Source organism: Hoplias malabaricus, chromosome 1 (assembly GCF_029633855.1).
Source record: "Hoplias malabaricus isolate fHopMal1 chromosome 1, fHopMal1.hap1, whole genome shotgun sequence".
Taxonomy (NCBI): Eukaryota; Metazoa; Chordata; class Actinopteri; order Characiformes; family Erythrinidae; genus Hoplias; species Hoplias malabaricus.
Genome location: NC_089800.1, coordinates 20953491 through 20980276, shown reverse-complemented (window position 1 = coordinate 20980276; position 26786 = coordinate 20953491). Strand labels below are relative to the sequence as shown.

The 26786-nt window shown below is 38.3% G+C and overlaps 2 protein-coding genes across 3 annotated transcripts in view; one reads left to right on the top strand and one right to left on the bottom strand.

Annotated features, from left to right (window-relative positions):
- esrp1 (epithelial splicing regulatory protein 1) lies at positions 1 to 23500 on the top strand. 2 transcript variants are annotated; one of them, XM_066674809.1, is made up of 15 exons: positions 1 to 324; positions 1208 to 1336; positions 1905 to 2018; positions 3123 to 3237; positions 4602 to 4700; positions 6445 to 6499; positions 6598 to 6708; positions 6853 to 6985; positions 7845 to 7887; positions 7987 to 8288; positions 11764 to 12000; positions 13791 to 13977; positions 15636 to 15840; positions 18790 to 18961; positions 20601 to 23500. In XM_066674809.1, the coding sequence occupies exons 1-15, from the start codon at positions 193 to 195 to the stop codon at positions 20709 to 20711; spliced, it is 2145 nt and encodes a 714-aa protein (XP_066530906.1). In that variant the 5' UTR covers positions 1 to 192; the 3' UTR covers positions 20712 to 23500. The 2 variants fall into 2 exon arrangements, with proteins under 2 accessions (XP_066530906.1, XP_066530822.1); XM_066674725.1 differs by having other exon boundaries at positions 13791 to 13989.
- Positions 23501 to 25392: 1892 nt separating this feature from the next.
- Positions 25393 to 26786, bottom strand: part of epb41l4b (erythrocyte membrane protein band 4.1 like 4B) — a 36572-nt gene continuing 35178 nt past the window's right edge. Inside the window, exon 23 of the mRNA XM_066674094.1 lies at positions 25393 to 26713. Within this exon, the coding sequence (XP_066530191.1) occupies positions 26650 to 26713 (64 nt within the window). The 3' untranslated portion in view covers positions 25393 to 26649. The remainder of the gene's footprint in view (positions 26714 to 26786) is intronic.

Below are 26786 nucleotides of genomic sequence, written 5' to 3'. Positions count from 1 at the left end.
TGCAGTATCGGAAGGGCCACAACAGCTGAAAAAAATAAGAGTTAAACTAAAACAGGAGGCTGCGCTTACCTGGCCGTAGGTGAGGGGGGACTGAGAGCCCTCACATCTGTCACCTGGAGTCAGTGCCTGGGGATTTCTTTCCGTTCCTGTGTTTCGTTTTTGTTATATTTATTTGTATTTTTACTTACTAAAATGACGCTTAAGCCGGATAACCTGGTTCTCTTCTTCACCACAACGTGCGGCGCGAACGGAGAGCTGCTCGGTTCAGACGAAAAAGAAACAGTGCAGCTAGCCTGGCAGGTCCTGGATTTAGTCTCTAAAAAGGTAATTTAAGATATTATTCTCGTGTTTTTCGTTTTTGTGTGTGGTGAGAATGACAGAGAGAAAGAAATTAAGTTAGAATAGATGAACTCTGAGTCTTTTTTTCAACATTTATAACATTTATTTCACTAAAAACACGGCGACCATCTCGTAGCATGCTGGGCTAAAGTCTGTCAACAGAAACACAACAATCAAAAAGCTTTATCTGAGGAGAGGCCATTCCTGGTCAGTTTTTATTTATTGTAGGGTATAACTACATACTGGAGACCTCCACTTTTTACAGCTTCACTGTTTAAATTGTATAAATAAATAAGTTCTGACTTGTCATTTTTGAGTTGAATTTGTGTAAAAGGTTTATCATTTAAAGTTTTTCAGTAAACTTTGGAATAGTTCTCTGATGTTTTGGGTAGTTTTGCAGTGAGGTAGGTTTAATCAGCCAATAAATAAATAAATAAATAAATGTGAAGAGGTAAAGCATGTTTTAGCCAAGTAGCACAATTACACCCAGGATCATTTTATAATTAATTATCATTTATTTTTAGATTCATCAGCCTGTTTATTTTTTTATAACATTATATTGTCACTGTCAATAAACCCTTATTAACTTTCAATAGAAGTCAATGTACAAATGTTTTTTTCAAATCAATGTGAAGGACAGCTGCTGTGTTCAAATGATGTCTTGATATACAAAACCTCAGAAGGCATATGTAGGTATTTTTTGTACAAATAACTAAATATTTAGTGTCCCCTTATTCCAGTCAAAACCGCTGCACCTTAACATTTCATTTTCCTGAATGATCATTTAGCCCACATGTCAATGAGTGAATTCTGGAAAATGTTTTGAAAAAGTGAATTGATTGTAACCGCACCCTCCTTTTGCCTGAAGCCTGGACCGGTGAATGAAGTGCTGGTGAAGTCAGAGACTCTGGGTTTGTCTGAGGAGTGTGTGGAGGTGAGTGGGGTTAGTGCTGAGGCCCTCTGTTCAGCTGCATCGCTGGAGGAGGCACTCAACCAGGTAAGACCAAAATAAAGTTTACATATGGTTTAAACCAAAATATCCATCAGGTGAGACATTTGTCTACTGATGTGGGACACTGTTTTAAACAAGAGATCAGATTTAAATCAGATTTTACAGCTGGGTCACGGAGTCATTTGAATTCTTTGTGATTTGGGATTCATGATGAATTGTCATTAGAAGTCTACCACAAGAGTAGCAAAAAATATAAGTTTTTTGTTAAAGGTAAAAAACAATGAAAAAATAGGAAAATATGTTTAGCTAACGGTGATGATGTCAGGGCCCTGAGCACATCACCATCTTCCCAAAACCCCTTAGTGCAAGACATTATAGAGACAATAAAAACATTGACACAGTACTCACCTGGTTCCTGTAAATCTTAAGCTCATTATTCCGTTATTAATGTGGATGGTTTTTATTTAGTAATTACTATGAACTATCTAGTAACTACATACAATTATTCAGTGCACATGCATGTGACTCCTTAGAGGTGAAGGGGTTCAAGTTCAAGTGATGAATTTGGAAACAGATTTGCTTAATTTGTGTGTATGTGTGTGTGTGTGTGCAGTTCAATGAAAGGCTCTGCTCAGAAATAAACACAGGTTCAGGAAGCTCTTTCTGTCTCTGTACGGATGGCCAGCTACATCTGCGTCAGGTTTTGCATCCAGAAGCCTCCAGCAAGGTATGGAATCCCAAAGCTTTGTAATGTGTATTCCACTCCACTGCTGTACATCCATTGGTTTCAGTAAAGCTAACACAGCCCTAGGTGTCTTGGAGGCTTGGCTTGTATAATTCGTATTTTGTCTTTATATGCCACATTAAACAATGTTTACTATATGTATATTTAGGGCTGGATAATAATTCAATATTAATATATATTGCAATATAAAGTGTTTCAATAACAATAATGTAATTTTTAAACACATTTTAAATATTTCAATTTACATTATTTACAGCATCTGTCACTGACTGAGGCGCTGCCGTCAGTTCATTTCCCTCAATTTTACATTTAGCTTTAAAATATTAATACTGTCAAAGCCAATATGCTTATGTTTGATGGTGATGTCATGTTTCTTGTTTGTTCTGGGCAGTTTTTCTGTGGATTTTATATTATTTATATTGATATCTGAATTATATCGTACTGACTGAAATTTTGATATATATCGTGATATAAATTTTGGCCACAATGTCCAGCCCTATATATACATATTTTTTTTGCCATCTCTTCTTTGCTTTTTCTATCTCTATCTCTCTCTCTCTCTCTCTCTCTCTCTCTCTCTCTCTCTTTCTCTCTCTCTCAGCAAGTTTGCCTCTAGCTTCTAGTGGGCTTTTAGTAGATACCCACCTTTATTCAGATTCTTTATAAGATGAAAATGAACACAGATATTAAAATAAATGCACCGCCCGTTCCATCCCACTGTTCCTCGCACATGAGCATAATTCATTAAAATCACATTTAAATGATTATATCTCAGTTTTTGTTTTACTTTGTCTATCCACATAAAACAAAAACATAGAGCACCAGGCCTGGACTTTTGATAAAATAAACAACAGTGCTCAGCGTGACTTTGTTTTCATGCGTCTCCTCTTGAACCAGCCATGAGGTTTGATCCTGAGTCATGCCTGGTTCGTAGAAACGTATTCCACATGTTAGATTTCTGTCAGTGACTGTGGGCATAAAGCATTTCTTTTATTTATTTTATTTGTATTGTATTTTATATTTATTTATATATTTATTGCTGTGTTATCTCGTTTTCCACTAACTCAGTGTGCTGTTTGATTTCAGAACATCCTTTTGTCAGAATGCTTCTATTCCTTTTTTGACCTGCGGAAGGAGTTCAAGAAATGCTTTCCAACTGAAGCGGACCGAAAGGATCTGGACCTTCAGGTCATGTCAGATTGTATCCTTTTGCCTGATTATTTTCTTATTTATTACAGACATTGCTAGAAATATGGAGAGCAAGTCAGGTCTGCTAAGTCATTTAAATAACTGAGCTGTAGAGATGTAATCTCAAGCCAAGATATGTCTGTAGTAGACTAAGTGAAAGCTCTATGCAAATTATGGGGATATTTAGAGAAGGTGTCTTACCATATCTGCTGTTCTAGTGCACACTAGAGTCTTGTCCTTTTGATCCAGTCCTGTATAGTTTAAGGCACTCTCTAGTGCTATTCCAAACCAGAGAAACAGGTATATGTCTTTGCTGTTGTTAATATACAGTGTTGTGAGTTATGCAATACAAATAGAATGTAATAGTCATGTGATTACTTTTTCCTAGAAGTGCAGGCAAGGACGCATAACACACTGCAGCTTTGGAATTGTAACTGACGGTCAGTGCATGTAAATCATGACCTTAATATAAATATATTTTTCATATATGACATAATTTGGGTGCAGGTGTGCTAAATTTGGCATGAAGTGTTGTAAACTCCGAACGTAACTGGTTTAAGCATCTGAACACATTAGTATGTAGCTGATAGCTCTATTAGAGAAGGGCTGAACCTCACAAACATAGGCCTTACTGTTTTTTCACTCAGTTTTCATGTTCACTGTGATTGACTGTTTAATTTTATATATGAAATTAAATACAAATTTCTCTTGTACTGTACAGAACTGTAAGGATTATAGTGTAACAAACATTTAAGCCAAAAAATAAGTAATTAGATTACTATTTTCAGTAATTTCAATACAATTTGAAAGAACTGAAAAGTTATTTGTAGAGCATAATGTTTATGTTGTACCTCCTCCAGTGGGTTAATATTGTGATAAAAGCTATTGTGATGAAATGTAAGTCAGTGGAGAATATTTTGAAAAATGTGTGTATGTATACATCTTCACTAAGGCTATCCGACAGCTTGTGTAAGACTGTGCATGTGTGTGTGTGTGTGTGTGTGTGTGTGTGTGTGTGTGTGCTGCTCTGGTGGTTGGCTGGAGAAGCCTAAAGTTTTGAAATGCAAATACAGAGACAATAGAGCGGGCCCACTGAGCCTGCACGAGAAAGCAAAAGAATGTTTAGTCAACAAGCTTAACCTGCCACACCTACCTAATGACATCTCTCAATATAGAAAAGACAGTCATATACATAGAGAGGAGAACGGTAAACTCTTCACCTTTGTAAGCCATGTTTACATTCTGTAATCGTTCAGTAGTTATGCCGAGTTTTAAGCAGCCATTCTGGTCTATTTAGTATGTTATTAACAATAATTAGGGTACTTAACAGGTTGGAGAAAATGTAACGTTGCATTCTTTAACTGCGACGCTGGTCAGACCTGAATTTGAGCATGGATTCGTCTGATCATGTCTTTACTGCACTAAAAATTCACCAGATGTCCAGCATCGCTCAAGCACTTATCTCCGAGCCCGTCTGTAAGTGATACACAGTGTATGCACATACATATACAACATAAAGTGTTCATCACATGTGTGTATATATATATATATATATATATATATATATATATATATATATATATATATATATATATGTATGTATGTATGTGATGAGGAATATTAATGCACATTTCAGCCCAGAGTGCTTTTTAAAGGGGTCCCATTTAGGCTTAGGATTTAGAACTACAATTATTGCCTCAAGAACTATCCTGATAAACAATATTATCGTGTTAACACTTCATTTATGAAGTAACCCATGAGAGTGAATAAGAAATAATAATACTAATAATATGTGTATAATAATAATATGTTTTGAATGCATGTATATTACTCCAATAGTTGTAGCAAGTTCTACTTTGTACATTTTGCAAAAGCAGTTGTAATTGTTGACTGACTGGATGAACTGGCTCCTCTGTGGGCCGTACTGAGATGGATGATGTATCCTGAGATGTGTTTGCAAACTGGTAGTATTGCCACCTTTTGCAGTGATCTGTTTTCTGCATAGACGGCCTCTAACACTGTTAACATCTAACGGTTCTCCGTGTTCATTTGGTTGGAAACCAATATATGCTTTCACTGGCACAGTGGTCTGTGTACATTTTATTAGTTTGATTCTTGAACGGCTCGTTTATTGGTTTTCCCTTTGAACAAACGAATACAGAAATGAGAATTCAGTCCAAGTTTTTGTTTTCTTGTTTCTGTCTCCAAAACGAATATATGGTTCATTATTTTGATTGGGAAGTGTGGGCGGGCTTAAAGCACTACTCTCACTTCATTGGTCCATCTGAGTGATGACCTGGTCTTTAGCGGCTCTCCGCAGTTAAAATAAAAGTCCCTAAATTAAAAAAAACACTTTTAATAAAAACATATACAAGAAAAAAATGATAAGACAAAAATAAATAAATAAGTAAATAACAATTATGTTTTATGGAATACGCATATGTTTACAAATATATAACACGTGTGCCTGTTCACAGAGACCCTGATGTCTAAGGGGTTTGGGACTTTTATTTTAACTGCGGAGAGCCACTCAACACAGCACCCAGTGATGTTGAAGAGTTTGGGATTTTTATTTTAACTGCGGAGAGCCGCTAAAGAACAGGTCATCACTCAGACAGACCAATGAAGTGAGAGTAGTGCTTTAAGCCCGCCCACACTTACCAATCGTTTTTTCATTTCTCTCATTCTACGTGCAGTAGAATCAAACCAATAAAATGTACATGGACCTACAGTGACACCATTCTCCTGTACCAGTGCGTCCATTTTTTACCATCTATTGGAGAATAACTCACATGTACTGGAGTTTGTTTCATTTGCTTGTATCCGGACTGAAACTCTGCATTATAATTTTTCCAAGTGGAAAAGGAAAGATTTTAGATTTGTAGCAAATTAGTTGATGTGATGATTATGTGGTATATACTTAAACGCCATCTTTTCTGATATATAAGTCTTTCTGATATATAAGTGTAATGTTTGTATGAAGTCATTGGATAAATAAACTCTTAAAGAAAAAATATCAATCGTATCAATCATAAACAGCAATGGTACATGATAAATATAAATAGAACGGTAATTTACCTAATATACTGGTTTCAATTATCGCGATATTTGATAGTATCATTTATTGGCCCAAGACTAGTCACGATATAGGGGTTTTAAAAGGGTTTAAAAGTTTAGTAATAAAAATTATCTGAAATTAAGCTTTGACTTCTCTTTACAGGTCATACATTCTCTTGCCCTGAGAAAATCAATGAGAAATTTGAGACTGGTACCTGGTAAGGGGCTGTTTGAAACAAAGTTAGCACATATATGTTTGTCCCACTGTTGATTAGGTTCCACTGTCACACATTATTGGATATGTTTGAATGTGTAGCAGCAAAATGGAGCGGATAGATGACAATACTGTGATCAGGGCACGAGGTCTTCCCTGGCAGTCCTCAGACCAGGATGTTGCACGCTTTTTCCGGGGACTGAACATTGCTAAGTATGTATATTTAACCCAAAAAGCAAAGAGAGCGTTAATCATCATCTATTTCTGATAGAGTTGACATAAATTTTGCCCTGTTAATCAACCAGAGGGGAAAACATGGTCATATTAATGTCTTACTTGCGTTTGTTATGTGTAAAGGGGAGGTGCTGCTCTGTGTCTGAATGCCCAAGGCAGGAGGAACGGTGAGGCACTCGTCCGGTTTGAGAGTGAAGAACACAGAGATTTGGCCCTGCAGAGACATAAACATCACATGGGCTCCAGATACATAGAGGTATGAACCCTGTTTGTGCATTCCAGAGACTTCATTAACTCACATTTAACATGTTAAAGACACCACGTTGAGCTGTGTTATGAATTATATAATTTTGTTATGTCACTCTAGTGTAGTGATGAGAGACATTATGAAATCCTTTTGTGTGCATTTGGCCTCGTACCGATTAAAGCCTTTTCTCGCTTAGTACGTTTATTTCACATGAAATAAAAGGATGTGGAAACTTCACACCAAGTCCAACACATTTTTGTCTCAGCTCTGAAATCATGGGAAGATGTTGGAAAAGGAAGAAGAAATTGATTCGGAACAATGATGAATTTGTCATTTTACTGTAAACACTGCGACTAAAAGCCACACTGAACCTGCCCCCAGCCTCCAGAACGACACGGGAGTTCAGCAGTGTTTCTGAAGCTCACTGTGGGAGTGTGAGGCTATGCTTCTGCGTGTTGCTTCTCTCAGTGAAAGAGTTTATATTTTCTTTAACCTCCGCAGTTCAGTACTCATCAGTACTCATCAATGTGTTATTGTACTTTAAGCTTTTGTGTTCCACTGCAAACAAGACGAGCTGTTCAGCCACAGTCTTCCTACGCATTTGTTTGGTCTGTAACCATGACAACGGTACTCTGATTGGTCGGCCTGAGTTTAACGTATCCATAAGATGCAGAAAATAGAACAAGTTCTAATTCAAAATCTGACGCAGCGTCGCAGTCCATCAGTTTCGTGTGTTTGTTTCAAAACTTTACGGGCGTAAAAACCGGACTCAGTGTGAAAAAGGCTGTTACACACAGTTGATTCTTTCAATTCCCTTCGTTGTTCATAGTACAAACACACAGACAGTGGTTATGTTTTTGTGTTGCAGGTTTATAAAGCAACCGGTGAAGACTTCTTAAAGATAGCAGGAGGTAAAGGAACCTCTTTATTTCAGTTAGTTATTCATATGTTATGTAATAATTAATCAATAAAACGTGGTCATTCAAATGTTGTTTCTTTTTAAATGACAGGTACGTCTAACGAAGTAGCTAACTTCCTGTCCCGGGAGAATCAGGTGATCATTCGCATGCGTGGATTACCATTTACTGCAACAGCAGAGCAGGTGCTGCAGTTCTTCTCTCCGTCATGTCCTGTGACGGATGGCCACGAGGGTATTCTGTTTGTGCGTTTCCCTGATGGCAGGCCCACGGGGGACGCCTTTGTCCTGTTCTCTTGTGAGGAGCAAGCTGAGAATGCTCTGAAGAAGCACAAGGAGATCTTAGGCAAGAGATACATTGAACTGTTCAGAAGCACTGCAGCAGAGGTCCAGCAGGTTAGTAAACACATGAGTGCATTATAATAATACAACAGCTGTTCATCAGCTTGCAGGTGCAAATATGGGATAGTAATCAAGTTTATTGTTAATATATTTTAAAATAAATTATACATATTATAATTATTATTATTATTAATAACTCTTATTATTAGTGACAATGTTGACTTCTAGAGATCAAAATATGGGCTAATCTTTCAGCAATCTTCAGATTTAGACTTTAATAAATAAGAAATATTCCGTTTGTAAAGCTCCAGTTTAGTTTTATTAATTAAAGTCCTTAATTCTTCAGAATTTTTATTAATTTTACAGCAGATAAAAATATCTTTCTTTTTTTGCATTATAACAATGGGAAGAGAAAGTGGAAAAAATAATTTTATTAATACATATCAGTCCTTTTAATTGGAAGAATGAAGTGTTTTGGAACAGAAAAGTCAATATTGTTCATGGCACTCCAGGACTTTCTGACAGCCCTGTACTAAGTCAACATCCCTTCTTTGCCATCTGGTGATTCAAATAAGTCAAAACTGGTAATGCTATATGCACATCGGCCGTGTACTGAGAATGTTTCTGAGAGAACGTTCTCAAAAACATTTTTTTAAATAGAAAGGTCTGTTTAGAACTCCCCTAATTAATAAATGATTATCAATGGTAATATAACGATGGTAAATATGTGGGCACCCATGCTTACATTTACGTATTTGTTTTTTGATTTTCTAATTTTATATAAGTTTATCATGACTTGTACAGGGGAAATATATATGGCTTTTTTTTTGTTGTTTTTTTTTTTTATCGTAGTGATGATATATTTGCTTGTATGTGTGTTTAGTGAGTGTTATTTGACTGTGTTCATTTATTATTAGTTACTAAATGCACAGAAAAATAATTTGACACCAAAATGTCTGCATTAAACTGTCGTTGGATACACACACTAAAATGCAGCTGATTTTACAGATACTGTGAATTTTGTTTTTAATTTTTGATGATCTTATTGCCTTTCATTAGGCTGTGTGTTGAGGAGAGAAATAAGAGAGATAGTTAACATACAGAGAAGCAGACTGTGAGATTATCAGCATGTGCACATGATAAATGATGCGTAGGATATTGGTATGAAAGCCTGTATGTATGTTTGTTTTGTTCTCCAACAGAATAGCTTTACATACTGAGCAAACATGCTGCACAGCAGTCTGTAAAAGATTAGCCGTCTTTGCACTCATAAAACTCTAACATGGTCTAACATGGAATGAGTGACTGCTACAAGGGGTCTCCAATCAAGAACAGAGATCCTTACAGGAAGCATGGTTTTATTTGTTTATTATTACCAGTGTAATACGGCATAATATAATATGAGAAAACTGCTGTGACCAGGGGTCAGAAAGTGCAGTCCCGGTCCAGACCTGGACCTATAACTGATAAACTATTAAGGGCTGTTTAATTTTGAACAGTGTGTGTTTGAAGTGGTGTGACTCTTCTAGTCGTTACGGTTCAGGTTTAGCACTCCAGGAAACTCACGGACCTATCACATGTGTTTCTGCATATCACACGTGAGGCTCCTCAGCCAATCAGATCTGTGCATTATGATGAGCGCTGTGACTCCTCTGAGTGATACACACAGGGCAGGGTCCAGACGCCGCTGTTCTGGGGCCAGTAAAAGCAGCCCAAGGGACGAGATAAAAGCACTTTTGGGACACTTTCAGGACGACAGTGTTGTGTAAGTTAAAGCCAGAAACTTTAATAAGAAGGGAATGATTACGGGTTGAAATTCTCATAAACGCTGAACATGGATTCTGTTTAAGGATAAAGTCCCGCCCCCAGCAATAAGAGCCAATCAGATCGATGGTAAAGTCAACTGCAACTACAAAAGTCATTAGGGACTGTATTTACATATGCTTTTTTTCCCTGAAAATCATTATTTTATTTGTAAATTTTTCTTGAAACGAGAAAATGACATTTTATTTAGAATATTAGTTATTTATAATTATTTATAAATCTAGTTGAAATGTAACTGAAATTGTAAATTGATTTCACATTCAGTTGTTAACGACATAAAATGCTGCTATATTTACAAAGCTACTATAATGTACAGGATGTGGCACTGATCATATACAGGATATACATTGTGTTCCGGACCTTGGCTTGAGAAAATATTCTCTAACTGGACCTTAATGAATTGTAATTAATTAATATGATAGAAATTCTGTTGAAGAGCCATAAATGTATATATATTTTCAGGTTTTTCTGCTGTAACAAGAACATGTGCACTTAAAGACACTTCTGCATGGTTAAGCTGAGTTGTATTAATCAAGCTAAAGCAGGGTGTGTATCTGATTGTGTAAAAGGGGCAGAGAGTAAAGTAATTTTATTACTGCCTTGTAAGAAAGCAAATAGAAGTATCCTATTGGCACCAGTCCATGAACTTCAGTTAGTGTGGACTCCTGCAGAGCTCTTCCACCGCAAATCAAAAGTTTGGGGGCACATGATTATTTCAATGGTTTTTATCAACGATATGTTTTATTTGTTGGTTTGCAATAATCTGAAACATATTAAATTTGAATAAGGTACTTGTGCCAGTATTAGTCACAGCTAGATTTAAGCATACCGTACCTGCCACTTTAAAATATGACTTGACTACACCTGATTGTTTCTGCTCTATTTCAAACCTGAACCCATCTGTCTGCTGTTTAACAGGTTACATTCAAAGGTGCTGAAGAAATTATGTACAGTACTCCAGCAATCACAGCTAAAAATACTCACAAGCGTGCTTGAAAGCTCCACAGTGAAGATTTTTCTTTCCCCCTTATTTAGTCTATGAGGAACAGGTAGGGTTAGTGCTGTTAGGTACAGTTCCATCTTTGAGAAAGGGTGTGGAAGAAAGCAAATTCATATGAGGGCGTAGAATTTAAATGAAAACACATTAAAGGTATAGTTCACGATTGTAGTCAAAAACACTTTTTATAAAACTCAGAAGATGTTTCATCACCATTCACTAGCTCTCCGGTGTGTGTGTATGCCCTTGAAACCGGTCTAATGTGTTTACGAAGCCCCAGTGTCTGTAAATGAATGAAAAAAACAAACTGTCTCAGTCCGGTATGCTAGTGTTACTTTGTGTTTCTCTCTCTCGCTCTCTCTGCTCATGGCAGAGGCATCTAGAGTTGTTTTAGACAACGGAGAGACTTTAAACACTGAAAAGCACAAACTGAAATGAGGATATTGCCCTATTCCTGCTCCATAGGTGGTTAATATTGACTTATTTTTGCTGTTTCGCAACACTTAAGGTGGAAATGTCTCCAAACTTGGCTAACTGCATTAGCGACAGGGCTACAAAACTAAACAACTCGAGTTACACATGAGTTTCTGTGGGAATTCAAACAGTGAATAAACGCTTACAGACAATTTACACTTTAAATTTAACTCTTTCTTTGTCAGTATAGATGTTCTAAAATATTCCGACTCAGTGTCTGCATCTACATTTCAGGTGTTGAATAAGTACTCATCAGCTCCACTGATCCCCATCGCACCTGCCCCTATCCTGCCAGTTGTGCCACAACCAACATTTGTGCCATCGACAGTTGCTGCTGTAGTTGGAACAAGGGACTGTTTAAGACTGAGGGGCCTGCCGTATGATGCCTCAGTTCAGGACATACTGCTCTTCCTGGGGGAATACACTGCTGACATCAGACCGCATGGAGTACACATGGTTCTCAACCAGCAGGTAAATACTGCCCTGAAAATATTCTGCCTACATCAGTGTTTTTTTGCACATAACTGGTTTTCATTCCTCTTTTCAGAGTGTGTAGTTTAAAGACGGATCATTTGTACCTTAGAATTCTTTTCAGGACGATGTCTAAGCATACAGGCTTGATACTGAAACATTTTCACAAACACAGACTGGGAGTTTGAAGTTCAGAAAATGAGGGGAACATATTTCCAAAGCTTATATCTCAGAACCTGATCACAGCCCACCTTTGACATTAATTTGGAGCTTTGTGTTTTGTAAATAAGATACATATGGGTTGCACTGGAACACATGAAGCACAGCTCATAGGGAACTTACAGTCGATCTTGAGCACATTTTGAATCACCCAAACATGAATCATCAAGAAGGCTTAAAAGATTCATAGCATTTATTCAAGGCCAATGAAACCCTTGAAGAAAAATTTGCAAGAAGTCCAAAATTAAGACCTGAGTTCTTCAGCTGTTTTTCTGAGACAAAATTATCCTGATTTTTGTACAAATGGAAAATTTCACTTGGAAAGACAAAAAATCTAAAGTGCAAGCATTCCCAAACAATTCAGAAAACACTATGCACAAAAATACACATTTTATAAACCCTTATAAAGTTTGTAGAGATATATCAATAAATATTCCCAATGATCTGTGGGAATGAAAAACTCCTGCGTGTAATTTTTAGTACTTTGTGTTTTATAGGATCCTGATTTATTTATTTATTCAGGTATTTCTGTAATAATATCCCTGGACATAAATGCATCAGTTTAGTTGGTCATCTCTTTCTGTCAGCCATGGAATGCACCAGTGTCCTGTTCTTTTTGTAGTGCAGTAGTACTTGGGAATTGAGACCACACGTGAGAAGTCTCAGTTTTGTCTCATGTCTTGAGCACCTATGGACTCATGTTGTGGTGTTGGTGTGGGCTGGACCTTTTGTAAATTTTGTTTCTGAGTCCAATGCATTTGTGTGAGGTGACGTTAATTACAAACAGAACTTATTTTTTCTATTGCCACCTAATATCAACAATCCATTCAAACAGAATAAATCAGCCCTTTCTCTACTTCCCAAAGCCTGGCTCACACTACAGGGTTTAAAAATCCTAACCGATGTTGAAAACATGAGACGCCACACACCTAAACTTAAAATGAGTCCCCACACTACACCATCCGCCCAGAATACACACCACACACGTTCCCATCTCACACCGACAGACAGATGCGCTCCTCAAAACCTCACCTCTAAGATAAAAAGGTCTTCACTTTGACCTACTAAAGACAATAGGTGTAAAGTCTTAAAATGATCCAATCAGGATCCCTCTGTGTTATCTATTCTGACCCTGGGAGTCTTTGTAAATGAAATAAATCACCGACGTTGTATGAAGTTGACAAAAAAAAAACCAGTCACATTTTGGTGTTGTTTAATGGGAACACTTATGAGATAAAAACTTTACTGAAAATGTCACTGTAAAACTACAGAGTTAAAGGTTTAATGAAGGTCTATGGCATCTCCCCTCAGTTTAAATTGGCTCAACAGTGGCTGCAAACTTTTATTGTATTTCTGCTGAAACAAGAAGAACATTTGTGCCCCTGACTGTTCTACTTCAGAGGTAAAGATTGATGTTTGAAGGCAAAAGTACAGCTCTCACTCCAATATCTCAGTATAGAAATGATGATAATAATAAGTCAAACGTACTTCTAAATGGCTTTAACTCAAATGTGCTTCTACCACTCTGTGTGTGTGTGTGTGTGTGTGTGTGTGTGTGTGTACACCTTCAGGGCCGTCCATCAGGTGATGCATTCATCCAGATGCGGTCAGCGGATAGGGCGTACCTGGCAGCGCAGCGCTGTCACAAGCGGACGATGAAGGAACGCTACGTGGAGGTATTCCCCTGCTCAGCACAGGAGATGAACATCGTGCTGATGGGAGGCTCACTCACCAGGAGTGGCCTCTCGCCACCGCCATGTAAGTTACGACGTAAGTGTTTCTGGGCTGCGGGGCTGCTTCTCTCAGCTGTGTGTGCGGGTAGGTTGTGCTTCACACCCTTTTTCCTCCTTTCCTCTTTCCATCTCACTGGTCCGGCTTGTTCAGAGGTCTCTGGTCCATGTCCCAGGAGAGCAGCAGGAGTAGTAGGAATCTTCTGGGTGAATTTTTATTTTTTTTTCTCTGATGATTGTGGTGACCAATTCCACGTTACTCAGGCACTTTCCAACTGGTGGGGGCCCACGTGGGCGCTTTAATTTGGGTTTATTCTGAGTGAAGCTTGTGATTAAGATTCACTGTTCTTTTTGCAAAAGCCCAATAATTATTGCACAAATATTAGCACAATATACAATCTCTCAAGCACCAGGTTTGACTGGTGTGCTTCCTTTTGGTGTAGATTTCTCTCTCCCTGCGATCTTATCTAGAATAGATGATTACGTTGCTTACCTTTCAACCCCAAACAACCTTCAACCAACACTCACAGGACCCAGAAAGGCCATGTAATTGGAAAGCCACTGGAAAGCCCCTCAGACATCAACTTTACTTAGAAACGAAGGTCTTGTAGTGGATGTTGTTGGTGAGAGGGGTTTTATATCTTACTCGTTGCTGAATTACGGTGGCAGAACGGATGGTTAAGGGAAATCAGACTGCATGCTGCTCTATGTGTGTATACTTTAAGAAGAGACAACACTAGAGTAATAGCGGATGATTCTTCTTTGATTATTTAAATAAAACAGTTTGTAACTGAAGAAAATAAGACGCATTTGAAAACATGACACACCTAGTTTGATTGTTACAGCCCAGTGTATTAGTTTAGAGGTACAAATTAGGGACAGTGTTGTTTTGAAGAGGGTAGTTCATTGTTTGTGTGCATGGGTGACTGCATGAGTTTCTGATAACAAACAATGAACAAACAATGGGTCGTGGACCTACTCCGGAAAAAAAAGCAGGCATTAGAAGTTTAAGCGAGGAAACAGGGAATCAACTGAGCAAACTTATCAGACAGAAAACCGTTATCATGCCCTGGCAAAGTTTTTTATATGGCTTTTCTCAAAAGAAGTCGTCTGAAGCCACTTGAAAAACTAAATTTGGGTCATATTCACTGCTATTGGGCCCTGGGGTAAACTAAAATGTTCTAAAGCGATATTCCCTCGACCGTTTGCCGATATGAGGATTTATTTAGGTTTTGTTATCGTTTTATTATACCGTTTTGTTATATTATACCGTATATCGTTTTGTTATCGTTTTATATTTTAACCTCCTAATCCAAAGGATCCAGTGACACGTGTGGAGCAAATGTGCACGAGACAAAATGTGTCAGGTTTGGAACATTTTAGTTTAACACAGGATACAACGGTAGCAATTTTCAAAATGGTATTCATTAGAGAAATAGAGATAGAGAAAACATGCTGTGATATGAAGAACCTAGTATGAAGTCCAGTTGCCCCAGGCCACTACTTTTTTCAAACCCTTTAAAAACATGATGTTAAGAGTTTATGGCCGTGGTTTAATGTGGTCAGGTAAATGGGTTCTAGATACTCGAGAGACAGTCAGTCAGGCTTCCATTAAACAGGTGAGGTACGAGTTTATATTTTCACAATTCACTATTAATTCTTTTTGCCTCATTCATCCCATTTCAGGTCTCTCCCCTGCATCTTACACCTTTCCTCCTGGAGGGGCTATAATTCCAGCTGGAGCAGTACTACCTGCTGGGGCAGTTCTTCCCATGGAAGCAGCAGCTCTCTACCCCTCCCAGTATATACTGAGTCCTCGTCCCATGGCACCCACTGCTTTCTACCCAACTAACAGTCAAATGTATATGAACTACTCTGCCTATTATCCAAGGTAAGGGCAATTTCTTACAGCCACACATAAGAGCACATAAACACGCTTAGTCATAACCTGGGTTTCCATCCAAAACCTTCACAAATGTTTTACGTAATAAAGAAATATCGGCAGAAAAAAGGAAAATGATTTGTGCTTCCATCCACTGCACTTTTGTGAATAAACTCCAGATGACGTCGGCTCCGTGATCAGGGACGGCATCGAAACGAGGGAGAGATCTGAGCGGGTTGTTCATATCACAAACACGCTTTATATCAATAAGCTTAATTTAAGCTTGATTTAATATTATATATATATAGATTTAAGATTTTGTCAGCTTTATACATCGAATTACACCAGACCACCTCCACGAATCTCTGGTTAACTCGTGTACTCTGTGCTCTTAGCCGCACTCTATATGTGTGAATTAGTGGGAGCTGCAGCACAAACTCTGTATTTTAAAACAGGCATCGGATGCATATTTTCTGAACGACAATTACCCTCCAAAACACACGCGCACACAATATTCGAATATTTGCAGAATTGTGAGATTGAAGCTCCGAAGCCCTAAAAGTGGCATTCGGGACAGCCCTAGGAACTTATTTTATAGAAATAATTATATTTCAGTCAAAACTGGTAATATTGGCCAATCTGAGTGTTATATGATGTGTAGGAGAACTTAGACGTCACTGTTTTTCTCAAAATCTGATGCTGTGTTCTTAATGTTATGAAGTGAACACAGTAATTTAGACAGTTATTTGTACATAATAAATGCCTACCACATCGGTACACAGTGCCTCCCCTGAGAATACTCAACCTGTGCAGCTTAACAGCAGGGGTTTTCACTTTTCACTTTTAGTGTTCTTCTTGCTAAAAAGCGAACAATTCAACTCATACAATATTATAAGCAAAGTACATAATGTAGGACATCACTTTACCCAAAATAGGGCTGGACAATAATTCAGTAAATCAAGAAATATCGCAATAAAATAAAGTTTTAATAACAATAATATGATTTTTAAACACATTTTCAATATTTCAGTGCACATTATTTACAGCGTCTGTCACTGACTGACGGTCATTAGGGGGCGCTGTCATCAGTTCAGCACCCAATTTAAAATGTCGTTCAAAAATATTAATATTGACAAAGCCGAGAAGTTTATGTTTGAGGGTGAGGTCATGTTCATTGTTTGTTTTTTTGGAAGTTTTTCAGTGGATTTTACACTGTTCATCGACCAAAATTAAGAAATATATTGTGATATTGGTCGTATCATCCAGCCCTAACCCCAATTAACATGTGAGTTATGTTTATTTATGGGAATGTGAGTGTCTCTCCTATTATTATTTGGATGAAATTACTAAGTAATGTGTTTTTAAGTGAGTTCTTAGTCACTGGCCCAGGTTTACTGTAGTTGGACTAATAAAAATGTGTTAAAAAGTTAGCTTCTCTTACAGTTTTAACATTTTAACATAGCTGTTAAAATATTATGGTTTACTTGGTAATGCCTTCAACCGTTTGTAAGTAGTGCTCCATTTAAATATCGGCCCTAAATCAACCCAACTTGACCTCAGTGGTCTAGCAGTAACAGACCAGATGCTGAAATCTATATGGAACCATTACATCTGAACCATTAGTGTTTTGCCCATTTACCCAGCCAGGGGTTTGTATAAACACCTAACCTTTTTCCATCTCGCAAACAGACAGGAGAGCTAGAAATAGTAATATTTCTATAATATGGGCTTCAGATCAGGAACATGGGCTTTAAGGAAAGGTTTAGAACAGGGTTTGTGACGCCTATGTTTTACACATTACCTCCTCAGATTCCCCTTGGTACGAGCCTTTTTTTATTTGCAGTCACCTTTCTCCCATTTGTTTGTACTTCCTTGTCAATGATGGTGTGTGTCTTTCCTTGTAAATCCCACTGGTTGAGCTTGAAAGAATACAGGTTTGGCAGTTAAAGTGACAGTGGGACCTCTCGGCTGTAGACATGTTAATACTGCACTGCTTTACTAAACGTATTCTTTTATTTTCGTACATTGCCTCTTTAAATGTAACAAAATCCAAGCAGGTTAACCACCCGTTTATTACAGGAAACAGCTAAATCGTTTAAAAACACTTTCAGAAGAGAAACACTGCAGCTATTGAAGTGAAGACTGAATAGAGATTGCAGCTTTGGTAAACACCAACAGTGTGCAGGTCACCCTCGGGTAAATGTTCCCCATCAGGTGTCCAAACAGACAAAATACTTGCACTGTAACAGCTTGGTCTGCAGATTATGAATGATTTACAAGTTAAATTCATCATTTTAAATGATTACCCACTGATAATCCTGTTTACTTTGGCTTTGCAATCTTAAGCCACTTTGAAAGTATTTTTAAATAAAGTTGGAGGTTCATTTGCTGTTGTATTCTCAGTAATAACTCTTCTTTAACTTAAAGACTTGGAGCACTTTTACTGATTGTGAATGAGGTTTTGCCCCAAGGCAACTTCACAGATCTGTTTAAAAGGAGCTCTGAGATGTCTGAACATAATAACCCTGCTTCGAGAAAACTTACGCAACCAGAACAGCATGCATTAGATGGGTGTGTTGTACTCGTCTAACAGTGTGTGTAAGTGTATTTGTTTCACACCCAGCTCCTATAACATACCGCTGGACCTACTGACTTCGTCTGTGACGGAGAACTGGACAGTTTAACTGCTGCTTGTTATTTATTTGGTGTAGAAACCAAATAAAGTGAGAACATGGTGGGACAAATCTTTAACAAATAAAAAAGACAGTATGATCACTTGTGTTTGGAACCAGTGCTTTGTGATTAAATTGTGAGTACTGACTCATGAAAATCTACAGTTAAATGACAGCTTACATTGGCATGCGCATAACATCTTCAAATAAAGTTATAATTAATGTTACACAAAGCGGTAGCACTTGCTAATCTCTTAGTTCTTTAAAGTTGTTGTGTTGACTTCAGCCCCCCAGGCTCCCCACCCAACATGGGCTACTTCCCTACAAGTCACGCCCCTTCAGCAGGCTCTGTTCTCCCCAACATGCCCACAGCAATGATCAGGATGCAGAGCCACACCTCTACTCATGCCTACGCCAGCGGAGTCAAAGAAATCCTCAGCATGGTTCAGGGTTATCAGGTAGGTGTATCACGACGGTATCAATACCAAGAGTTTGTGCACACCACCTTAATGTTCACCCAGTGTGGACACACACACACATACACACACAGAGCTGTGTTTCAACATCTAGACTAAAGATTACTCAGTGGGTAGAGGCTGTTACTGCAACAAAAATGAGACAAATTCCAAGTTAATTCTCTTAAATGTTGAATGAGCAAATGTCCAGAAACATTCAGCCATTATAATGTCCATGATTTATAGAAATACACGTGTGATTTAGCACAGTTTGGGCTGCTGTTTTGATTGTACTGCAGTCTAGTATTGTCCAATGATTGTGTCCTGTCCTACGCCTGCACTTCTCTCTTCTGAATTTATGTATTTTTATTATTTTCTTTCATATTGCACTACAGAGAAAACAGACACATTTAGGCAAATGTACTGATAAGCCACCGTTATTAATCAGCAATTAACACTGATTAACAGTTAATCATTAACTGGTTTTAAAAAAGTTTTTTTTCTGAGGCCACATTTCAAATACATTTTCTTTTACTTTGTTCATTTAGAACATTTCAGTTTCACCAGTTTCACCCGTTCCTCAGCACTGACCCCAATTTCTAAAGCCTTCCGTGTTTGTGCTTTCTGTCCTAAAGCCCATGAACATTAAGAAGTGTGTGTCTGTGTATGGGTGTGGTGTGTTTAGGGCGGGGATGTAGAGGATATTAAGGTGTGTTCTGTGTCCTGTGGTGCTGCTCATTAGAGATTTAGACACTTCAGTGTGTCTAAGTGAGCGCTGCATTGTCACCTCCTTTTCACAAAGTCAAACAGGTTCATCGGGTCTGGATTTCCTCACATATACTGGGTGTGGTACGTTCGCTTGCTGTAACTTGATTCACCCGCTTTTTTATCTGTGTTCCTACTAAGGGTTTTCTCATTTCTCAGTTAAGGATCAGTGAATGTATTTGTAAATACGTGAACTGGCACATGTTTCTGACGCCGCATGTTTCACTATTGAAAATTGGCACTTTTTACAGAGAGTCAAGGTTTGTTGCATTACACCAAAGTTAATTAGGTGTCAGTGTGTTCAGGAATTAAAAGCTGTATTTTGACGTGTGTCCCGCTCATTTCTGTAACTGCAGTCTCCTCTTTTGCAGATTGCTTATAACAGCTTGTCTTACAGAAATGAAACGCGTTCAGACGCAAGGGAACTGGACCAGTCTTCTAAATAGATTTACACTCGTGCAAAAGAGTGAGACATTGTTGCAAAGTGTTAGTTTGAGGTGCAGTTAAGGGTCTTTGATTAGACTTGCGTGTAACTGCAGTGAGGAGAGAAGAAAAAACATGTTCAATACATTTGTGAAGACTGAAGGAATGACCGGCAGAATTTCACACTTTGAAATCAACAGAACTAGACGCATAAAATCAGAAATGTATACGATTTATCACTGGTTAACTCCAAAGATGAATTAATATTTGTTTCCCATTATTTTCTAACACATTGTATGTTTTTTATACAAAGCACTGAGTGAACTGACTGTGTGTGGAATGTGCTTTATTAATACATTCTTTCATAAAAACACGTGTTTGGTTGCATATTATTCAAAGGTGTTCCAGTGTTCCTTACTATTTAACACTCTCTCTCTGTCTGTCTCTCTCTCAGCCCAGCAACAGTGATGCCTTCGTTACACTCCCCTCCCTACTGTCAGCGAAACAGCCAATTGCAGACCAGAGTCTGGGAGGCGGACCCTATCTGGACTTACAGCTGCTATAAGCCATAGTCATGAGGCCACACCACTTTACTGTAAAATTTTTAGTTTGGCCCCCAGAAACATAGCAAGTTATATCCTTTAAGCTATTTATGTGAAGCCTATGAGATATTATGTATTTGAAATTTTAGCTTTTTATATATTGCACACTTTGTTTTAAAGCTTTAGTATATGCAGTAGATAACATTGTACACAGACAAGTACTGGAGATTTGTTTTGTTTTATATATGTGTGTGTGTGTGTGTGTGTACGCATGTGTGTATGTTAGGAAGATTAATTCAGTCACTCAGGAAATCCATAGATCAGCAGACTTTTGCTTTGTTTCTGCATTATGTCTCAAGACTCTTTTTGCTTTACTTTGTCAGTTTATTATCAGTTTAAGCCAAAGGATTAAGTGCATCTGTGTGTGTGTGTGTGTGTGTGTGTGTGTGTGTGTCTATGCCTGCATGTACAAGTGTGCCTTGTATCCCAGCTGATGTGACTGTACTATAAGTATGTGCCTATTAATATAAATATACACACAGCACTGTGCAGAATTCAGAGACCACCCTCTCTAATATTTTCTCCAGTCGAAATGGTACAAGCTGTTTTTCAGCATTTCCTTTCCTGGGTACTATCTTCTTTGCCGACTTATAGCTCTCAATTTTTCGTCCAATACTGGGAACCACTTTACTTTTGCCTCTTTCACACACGAACTCTGGAGTGTCGGGTCGCACATGCAGTGAACAGCAGGAGATTTTCAGCATGAGATGCGCTCTGGCGTTGGGAAATTAAACACATTTCCGGCGTGGGGGGCTGAGCCTGTGCAACACGTGCAGGAGGAATTCCAAAACGTTTCCAGCTCCATTTTCACATGTGCCGACTCTGACCTCACCCGGAGTCTTTACCTGGGCGTGAGGAGGGTAAAGTCTGGGACGAACGTTGCTGGTGATCGCTTTCTCAAACACAGCTCCTCCAGGAAAACTCCGGAACATTTCTGGATGTGAAAGGGGCACTTAACTACCGTTTCAAAGCAAGTTCAATATTGTCCAATGATAAATATGAATCTCCTTTTTGTGAATTTTACTTTTACTACATAACTTGACGCCAGCAGCACTGTGTAGAAATGTCACAATGAATGGACCAATAGAAAGACTTCAAAATGATTTGAAATCTTTAACTTTCAATGGAAGTCAATGTTAAGTTTTGTTTTTTCTTTCTCCTGTAGTTTACTGTTCTCAAAGATACATGCTTTCATTGGACAGAGAGAGTATATCACATGTAATCTCAGACTAAAACCTGTACAGGGTGTTCTCTGACATCTGCTCAGTGCTGTACATATATAAGCTCACTGGCAAAAAAAAAAAAATCTTTACGTGTCCCTTTGCTTTGTCTATTGAGACGGCTCCCCACTCTCTCACTGCCACAGTCACATACAGACACTGTAAAGTTCTCACTTTGCTTTACAGGAATGTCAGTGTGTTCTGCTTTGACGTGAGACACAAAGCGGGTGTAACTGTAAGTGTACACAGTGTAGGATGTAAAATGTCCTGCCCTATCCTATGAGGAATAATGGGATAAAAAGCACAGGAGCTCTTGACCTGAGAGGATTGTTGCTGTGATGAAAAAACCAGATCCTTAATCAAACCTAATTTAATAGTTTTTTTCACCAGGGAGCTTATGTACAATATATACACATATAAACATGCTTGATTCTCTTTCTTTTAAAGCTTCCACAATGAAGTACAAAGAGCTACTGACACAAAATGTTTACAAGGTTCACCAAATCCTCACGTGGTGAAATGCAGAGTGGGGCATGTGTGCCAGTGTCCTCAGTTGTAGAAGTCTGCAAAAAACATTATTATCTGCAGTAATCATTTCGCCAAAACTCTTTCAGGGTCAGAATCAGGAACAAGTGGTACTTAACGTACTGTGTGTGTGTGTGTGTGTGTGTGTGTGTGTGTGTGTGTGTGTGTGTGTGTGTGTGTGTGTGTGGCTGTGAATATGCCTTAACATTGTAGATGTTTGTGTGTCACCCTTGACCAGCTGAAATGTTGAACAACTGAATTAATTGTGCATTTTCAGTCTTCAGAGTTGTAAAATTTCTCATGTATGTTTTTGAGTGTGTGTGTGTATGTGTGTTCGGTGCATGTACCTGTTGCACTCAGCGAGTGTTTGGACCTGCTGTAACACACCCACACATCTTTGTATTTCAAATCGATGTCTGTTAACTAGTGTGTGAGAGCGTGTTGATGAACATGATCTGATGCGTCGACCTGTTGAACCCGGATTGAACGCCTGCCCTCGTGGCTCTTTATGGCCATATTCTTGACTTCTTGTATTCATTGCTTTTTAGTAATGACTTTCATGCATGCTTAAGCTTTTGTAAAATGTAGGATTAAAATTAATTTCAGTCAATTATACAGCATTTTACCTGTATTTAGTTCCTTCCCATATGTGCCAACAGGAAGTAGTACAACAGCACTACTGATTCTAAACATGACTTTTACAGATAATAATGTACACTAATGCTCAAATGTTTGGAACCATATTTATTGCTGTCTCTCTCTCGTATATATATATATATATGACAGAGTTGGATGTTATAAATTATTAGGAATAAATATATTAGGAAAATATTACGAATATTTTCATAACTCCAAAATGACCTTTAGCAACATAAAACATCACTAATTTATATTATTTTTTAAAAAAATCCACACTGTATAAGTTTATTAAAAGATAACACAACTATAAAATGAGTCCAGATTTTTGAGTGTTACTGTAAAAAGATAATTTGGCTGTTTATACTTAAGGAGAAAGTGTTATTTTATTTTAATATTCTGTGTTAACTTAAAAATAATAAAGCAAAGTAACAAACTTTCTGAAACTGCATGACTGGATGATTTTACATTTACATTTATTTACATTTTCTGCACATTCAGAAACATTGGAGAAGCAGTTGTGGATGCTTTAACAGAACCTGTTTAAGAGTATAGTCTGTGTTATAATCATCACTTATAATCACTGTATTGTACCAAAACCCTTCAACTCAATGGAAGTCAATGTTAAAAGATTGTTTTCCAAGTAAATTAGGAGTATTTCTATTCATCGTGAGTTTTCACACGGTGTAAAGGACATCTTTGGGGACAGAATGGAGAAATGGGGGTTTGGGACAGTGAAGGTACATTTTTGCTTTCTCTCTCACAATTGTATTTTTGTAAATAGAACAAGCTAAAACTTATTTAGATTCCCATGCTGCCAAAGGCCTCTGCTGTAGTACAGTTTCTCATTCAAATGCCTGATTGATGCCATCTAGTGGGCCACAAAAACTACTCCCAGCTCCCAGTGTGTCCCTGGGCCTTTTGACAAGTGAAAATATGGAAATAATCAGTTCTTCACAGAACATGAGTTTATGAGGTTACTGATATACACATGTGCAAAGGTTTATTAGACACCCCTCACAATCCATTATAGTTAGTGAATTGGGATAATTAAGGATCAATAATCACTATAAAAGTTTGGGGATTCATTATGAATCGAAGGAATATTCAAGTTGTCTACTATTTTCATTTCAATATGTGATAACCCTGAATTTCTTCAGATTACAGATCCCTGTTTTCATCTTTGTGTATTAAGGGGCACCCCTTATGGGGATTGATGTATTTTATAACTTGATTATAATGTAAAGTAAACTCATTCAGTCGGTAAGCAGAGGTGGGTCTGGAGCCTACCCGGAATCATTGCCTTGGAGGGGCTGCCAGTCTTTCACAGGGCGACACACACACACACCTCAGGTGTGGGTTTCCTTCGGGTGACTGTGTGTGAGGAGTGTGGTGTGTTCTCCCTGTGTCTGCGTGGGTTTTCTCCGGGTGACTGTGTGTGAGGAGTGTGGTGTGTTCACCCCGTGTCCACGTGGGTTTCCTCTGGGTGACTGTCTGTGAGGAGTGTGGTGTGTTCTCCCTGTGTCCACGTGGGTTTCCTCTGGGTGACTGTCTGTGAGGAGTGTGGTGTGTTCTCCCTGTGTCTGCGTGGGTTTCCTCCGGTGACTGTGTGTGAGGAGTGTGGTGTGTTCTCCCTGTGTCTACATGGGTTTCCTCCGGGTGAAAGTCTGTGAGGAGTGTGGTGTGTTCTCCCTGTGTCTACATGGGTTTCCTCCGGGTGACTGTCTGTGAGGAGTGTGGTGTGTTCTCCCTGTGTCTGTGTGGGTTTCCTCCGGGTGACTGTCTGTGAGGAGTGTGGTGTGTTCTCCCTGTGTCTGCATGGGTTTCCTCCGGGTGACTGTCTGTGAGGAGTGTGGTGTGTTCTCCCTGTGTCTGCGTGGGTTTCCTCCGGGTGACTGTCTGTGAGGAGTGTGGTGTGTTCTGCCTGTGTCTGTGGTGTGTGAATGTGTGAGTGTTTGTCGCTCTGTGAAGAACTGGTGCCCCCTCCAGGAAACACCCACCTTGTGCCCAGTGATTCTGGGTAGGCTTTGCCCTGAACTGTTACAGACAATGAATGAATGAATGAATGAATAAATAAATATTCTAGTGCACCCACTGATCTTAGAGGTGTGGGAAACCAAACTTGATAGAGACAGATTTATAGACAGATACAGAGATTAGTATTTGTAATACACAAACCACTTATGTAATTATATAATAGATATTAAATTAAATGGAATTATCAAAAGCTACCCAAATAAACAGTTAAAGGCAATTAATTAATGAATTAATGCTTCGAAGCATAGAGTCCATAAGCCCAATGGCAAGCATGGGCTACAAGAGCATCACAGCAAGTTTTCAACAACTAATCTAAAGCCTTTACGTCAGCAAAGGGGGCTAACTCCCTTTTTACCTGCCTTTGATTTTGGATGAAATGTTGGATAATCATGTGTCCACAAACTTTACAGTGTCCATAGGTGCAGTCCCAATATAATCAATATGATCTAATACTCTCACAGGCTTTAGATCAGATCTGTGAGGCACAGGCTAAAGAAATCTTTCCCACCTGGTTGTGGTTAACAGGTGCAACCATTTATTCAGTGTTTATATATTTGGGGTGTACAGTTACTAAGCATATAAAATTAACTTATGCATGATTCAACATTTGCAAAAGTTTTCTTCAAAATGTTAGAAATCTTCCATGAAAACCAGTGACAATGGTCTGCTTTTTACATTATAGACAGTATTTACATGATTCAGGTTTACTTCGTACAAACCATAATCGCATGAATTTATACACAGTGTACTCCAATGAAAATAAACAACACAGTAGCTTCACAACTGAACAAAGAACAAGAGAATTCATTATGTCATATTATGGACTAATAGCCCTTTTCCACCAAAAGAACTATGGTCTCTTGAACTGATTCCGTCTGGGTTCATAAGAACCTTGGTGTTTTTCAGAGAACCATCCACGTTTACATCAGTTCAATGGAACCGAGGATACGTCACATGGTACGTCATCAACAGGGGGCGCTACACAGCGGCGGGAAGGTGATGAGAAAACGTAGAAAACTACACTCTATGCTCCTCGTGGGTGTCGCCATTGCTCCTTTCTCCTTTAACTAGCCACGCCCACAGACGTCCTCACGTTCGTGCTGAAAAACTATTTTGGAAATACCTACTATTCTTTGGTTCCCGCTGGGAACAAACTATTTTTGTTTGAGGAAATGCGTCAAACCGTTCAAAATTAGGTTCACGAACTGGAATGGAGCCCACTCCACATTGGTGGAAAAGCGCTAGAGGGAGAATTTCAAAGCCATGAAAAACAAAAACAAAAAAATATATGATTTTTTTTTTTTACATTTTATACAATATTCAGGGGGTCTATAAACAATTTTGCAGGTCAATCAGCTTTTATCATTTAAAATAGACCTATGTTTGTGTGTATGTATAAAAATTACTTACACTGCAACAAATTAATGTAAGTTTGGTTGAATAATTAATCTTGAGGAACATATATATATATATATGTGTGTGTTCAGAGTTCTGTCATTAGTAACGCTCTCATCAGTTTTTCTCGGTCCATCCTTAGCTCTTCGTTGCTGAAAGCACAGGCACAAACACAGAGCAAACATCAGATGGAGAGGCAACCCAAGGACAAATGTTAGAGAGAAT

Excerpts from the sequence above, each read along its gene's own strand:
- esrp1 (XM_066674725.1), top strand. The coding sequence starts at position 193 with ATGACGCTTAAGCCGGATAACCTGGTTCTCTTCTTCACCACAACGTGC. Across the intron at positions 325-1,207 it reads TGGATTTAGTCTCTAAAAAG|CCTGGACCGGTGAATGAAGT; the intron begins GTAATTTAAGAT and ends TTTTGCCTGAAG. Across the intron at positions 1,337-1,904 it reads TGGAGGAGGCACTCAACCAG|TTCAATGAAAGGCTCTGCTC; the intron begins GTAAGACCAAAA and ends GTGTGTGTGCAG.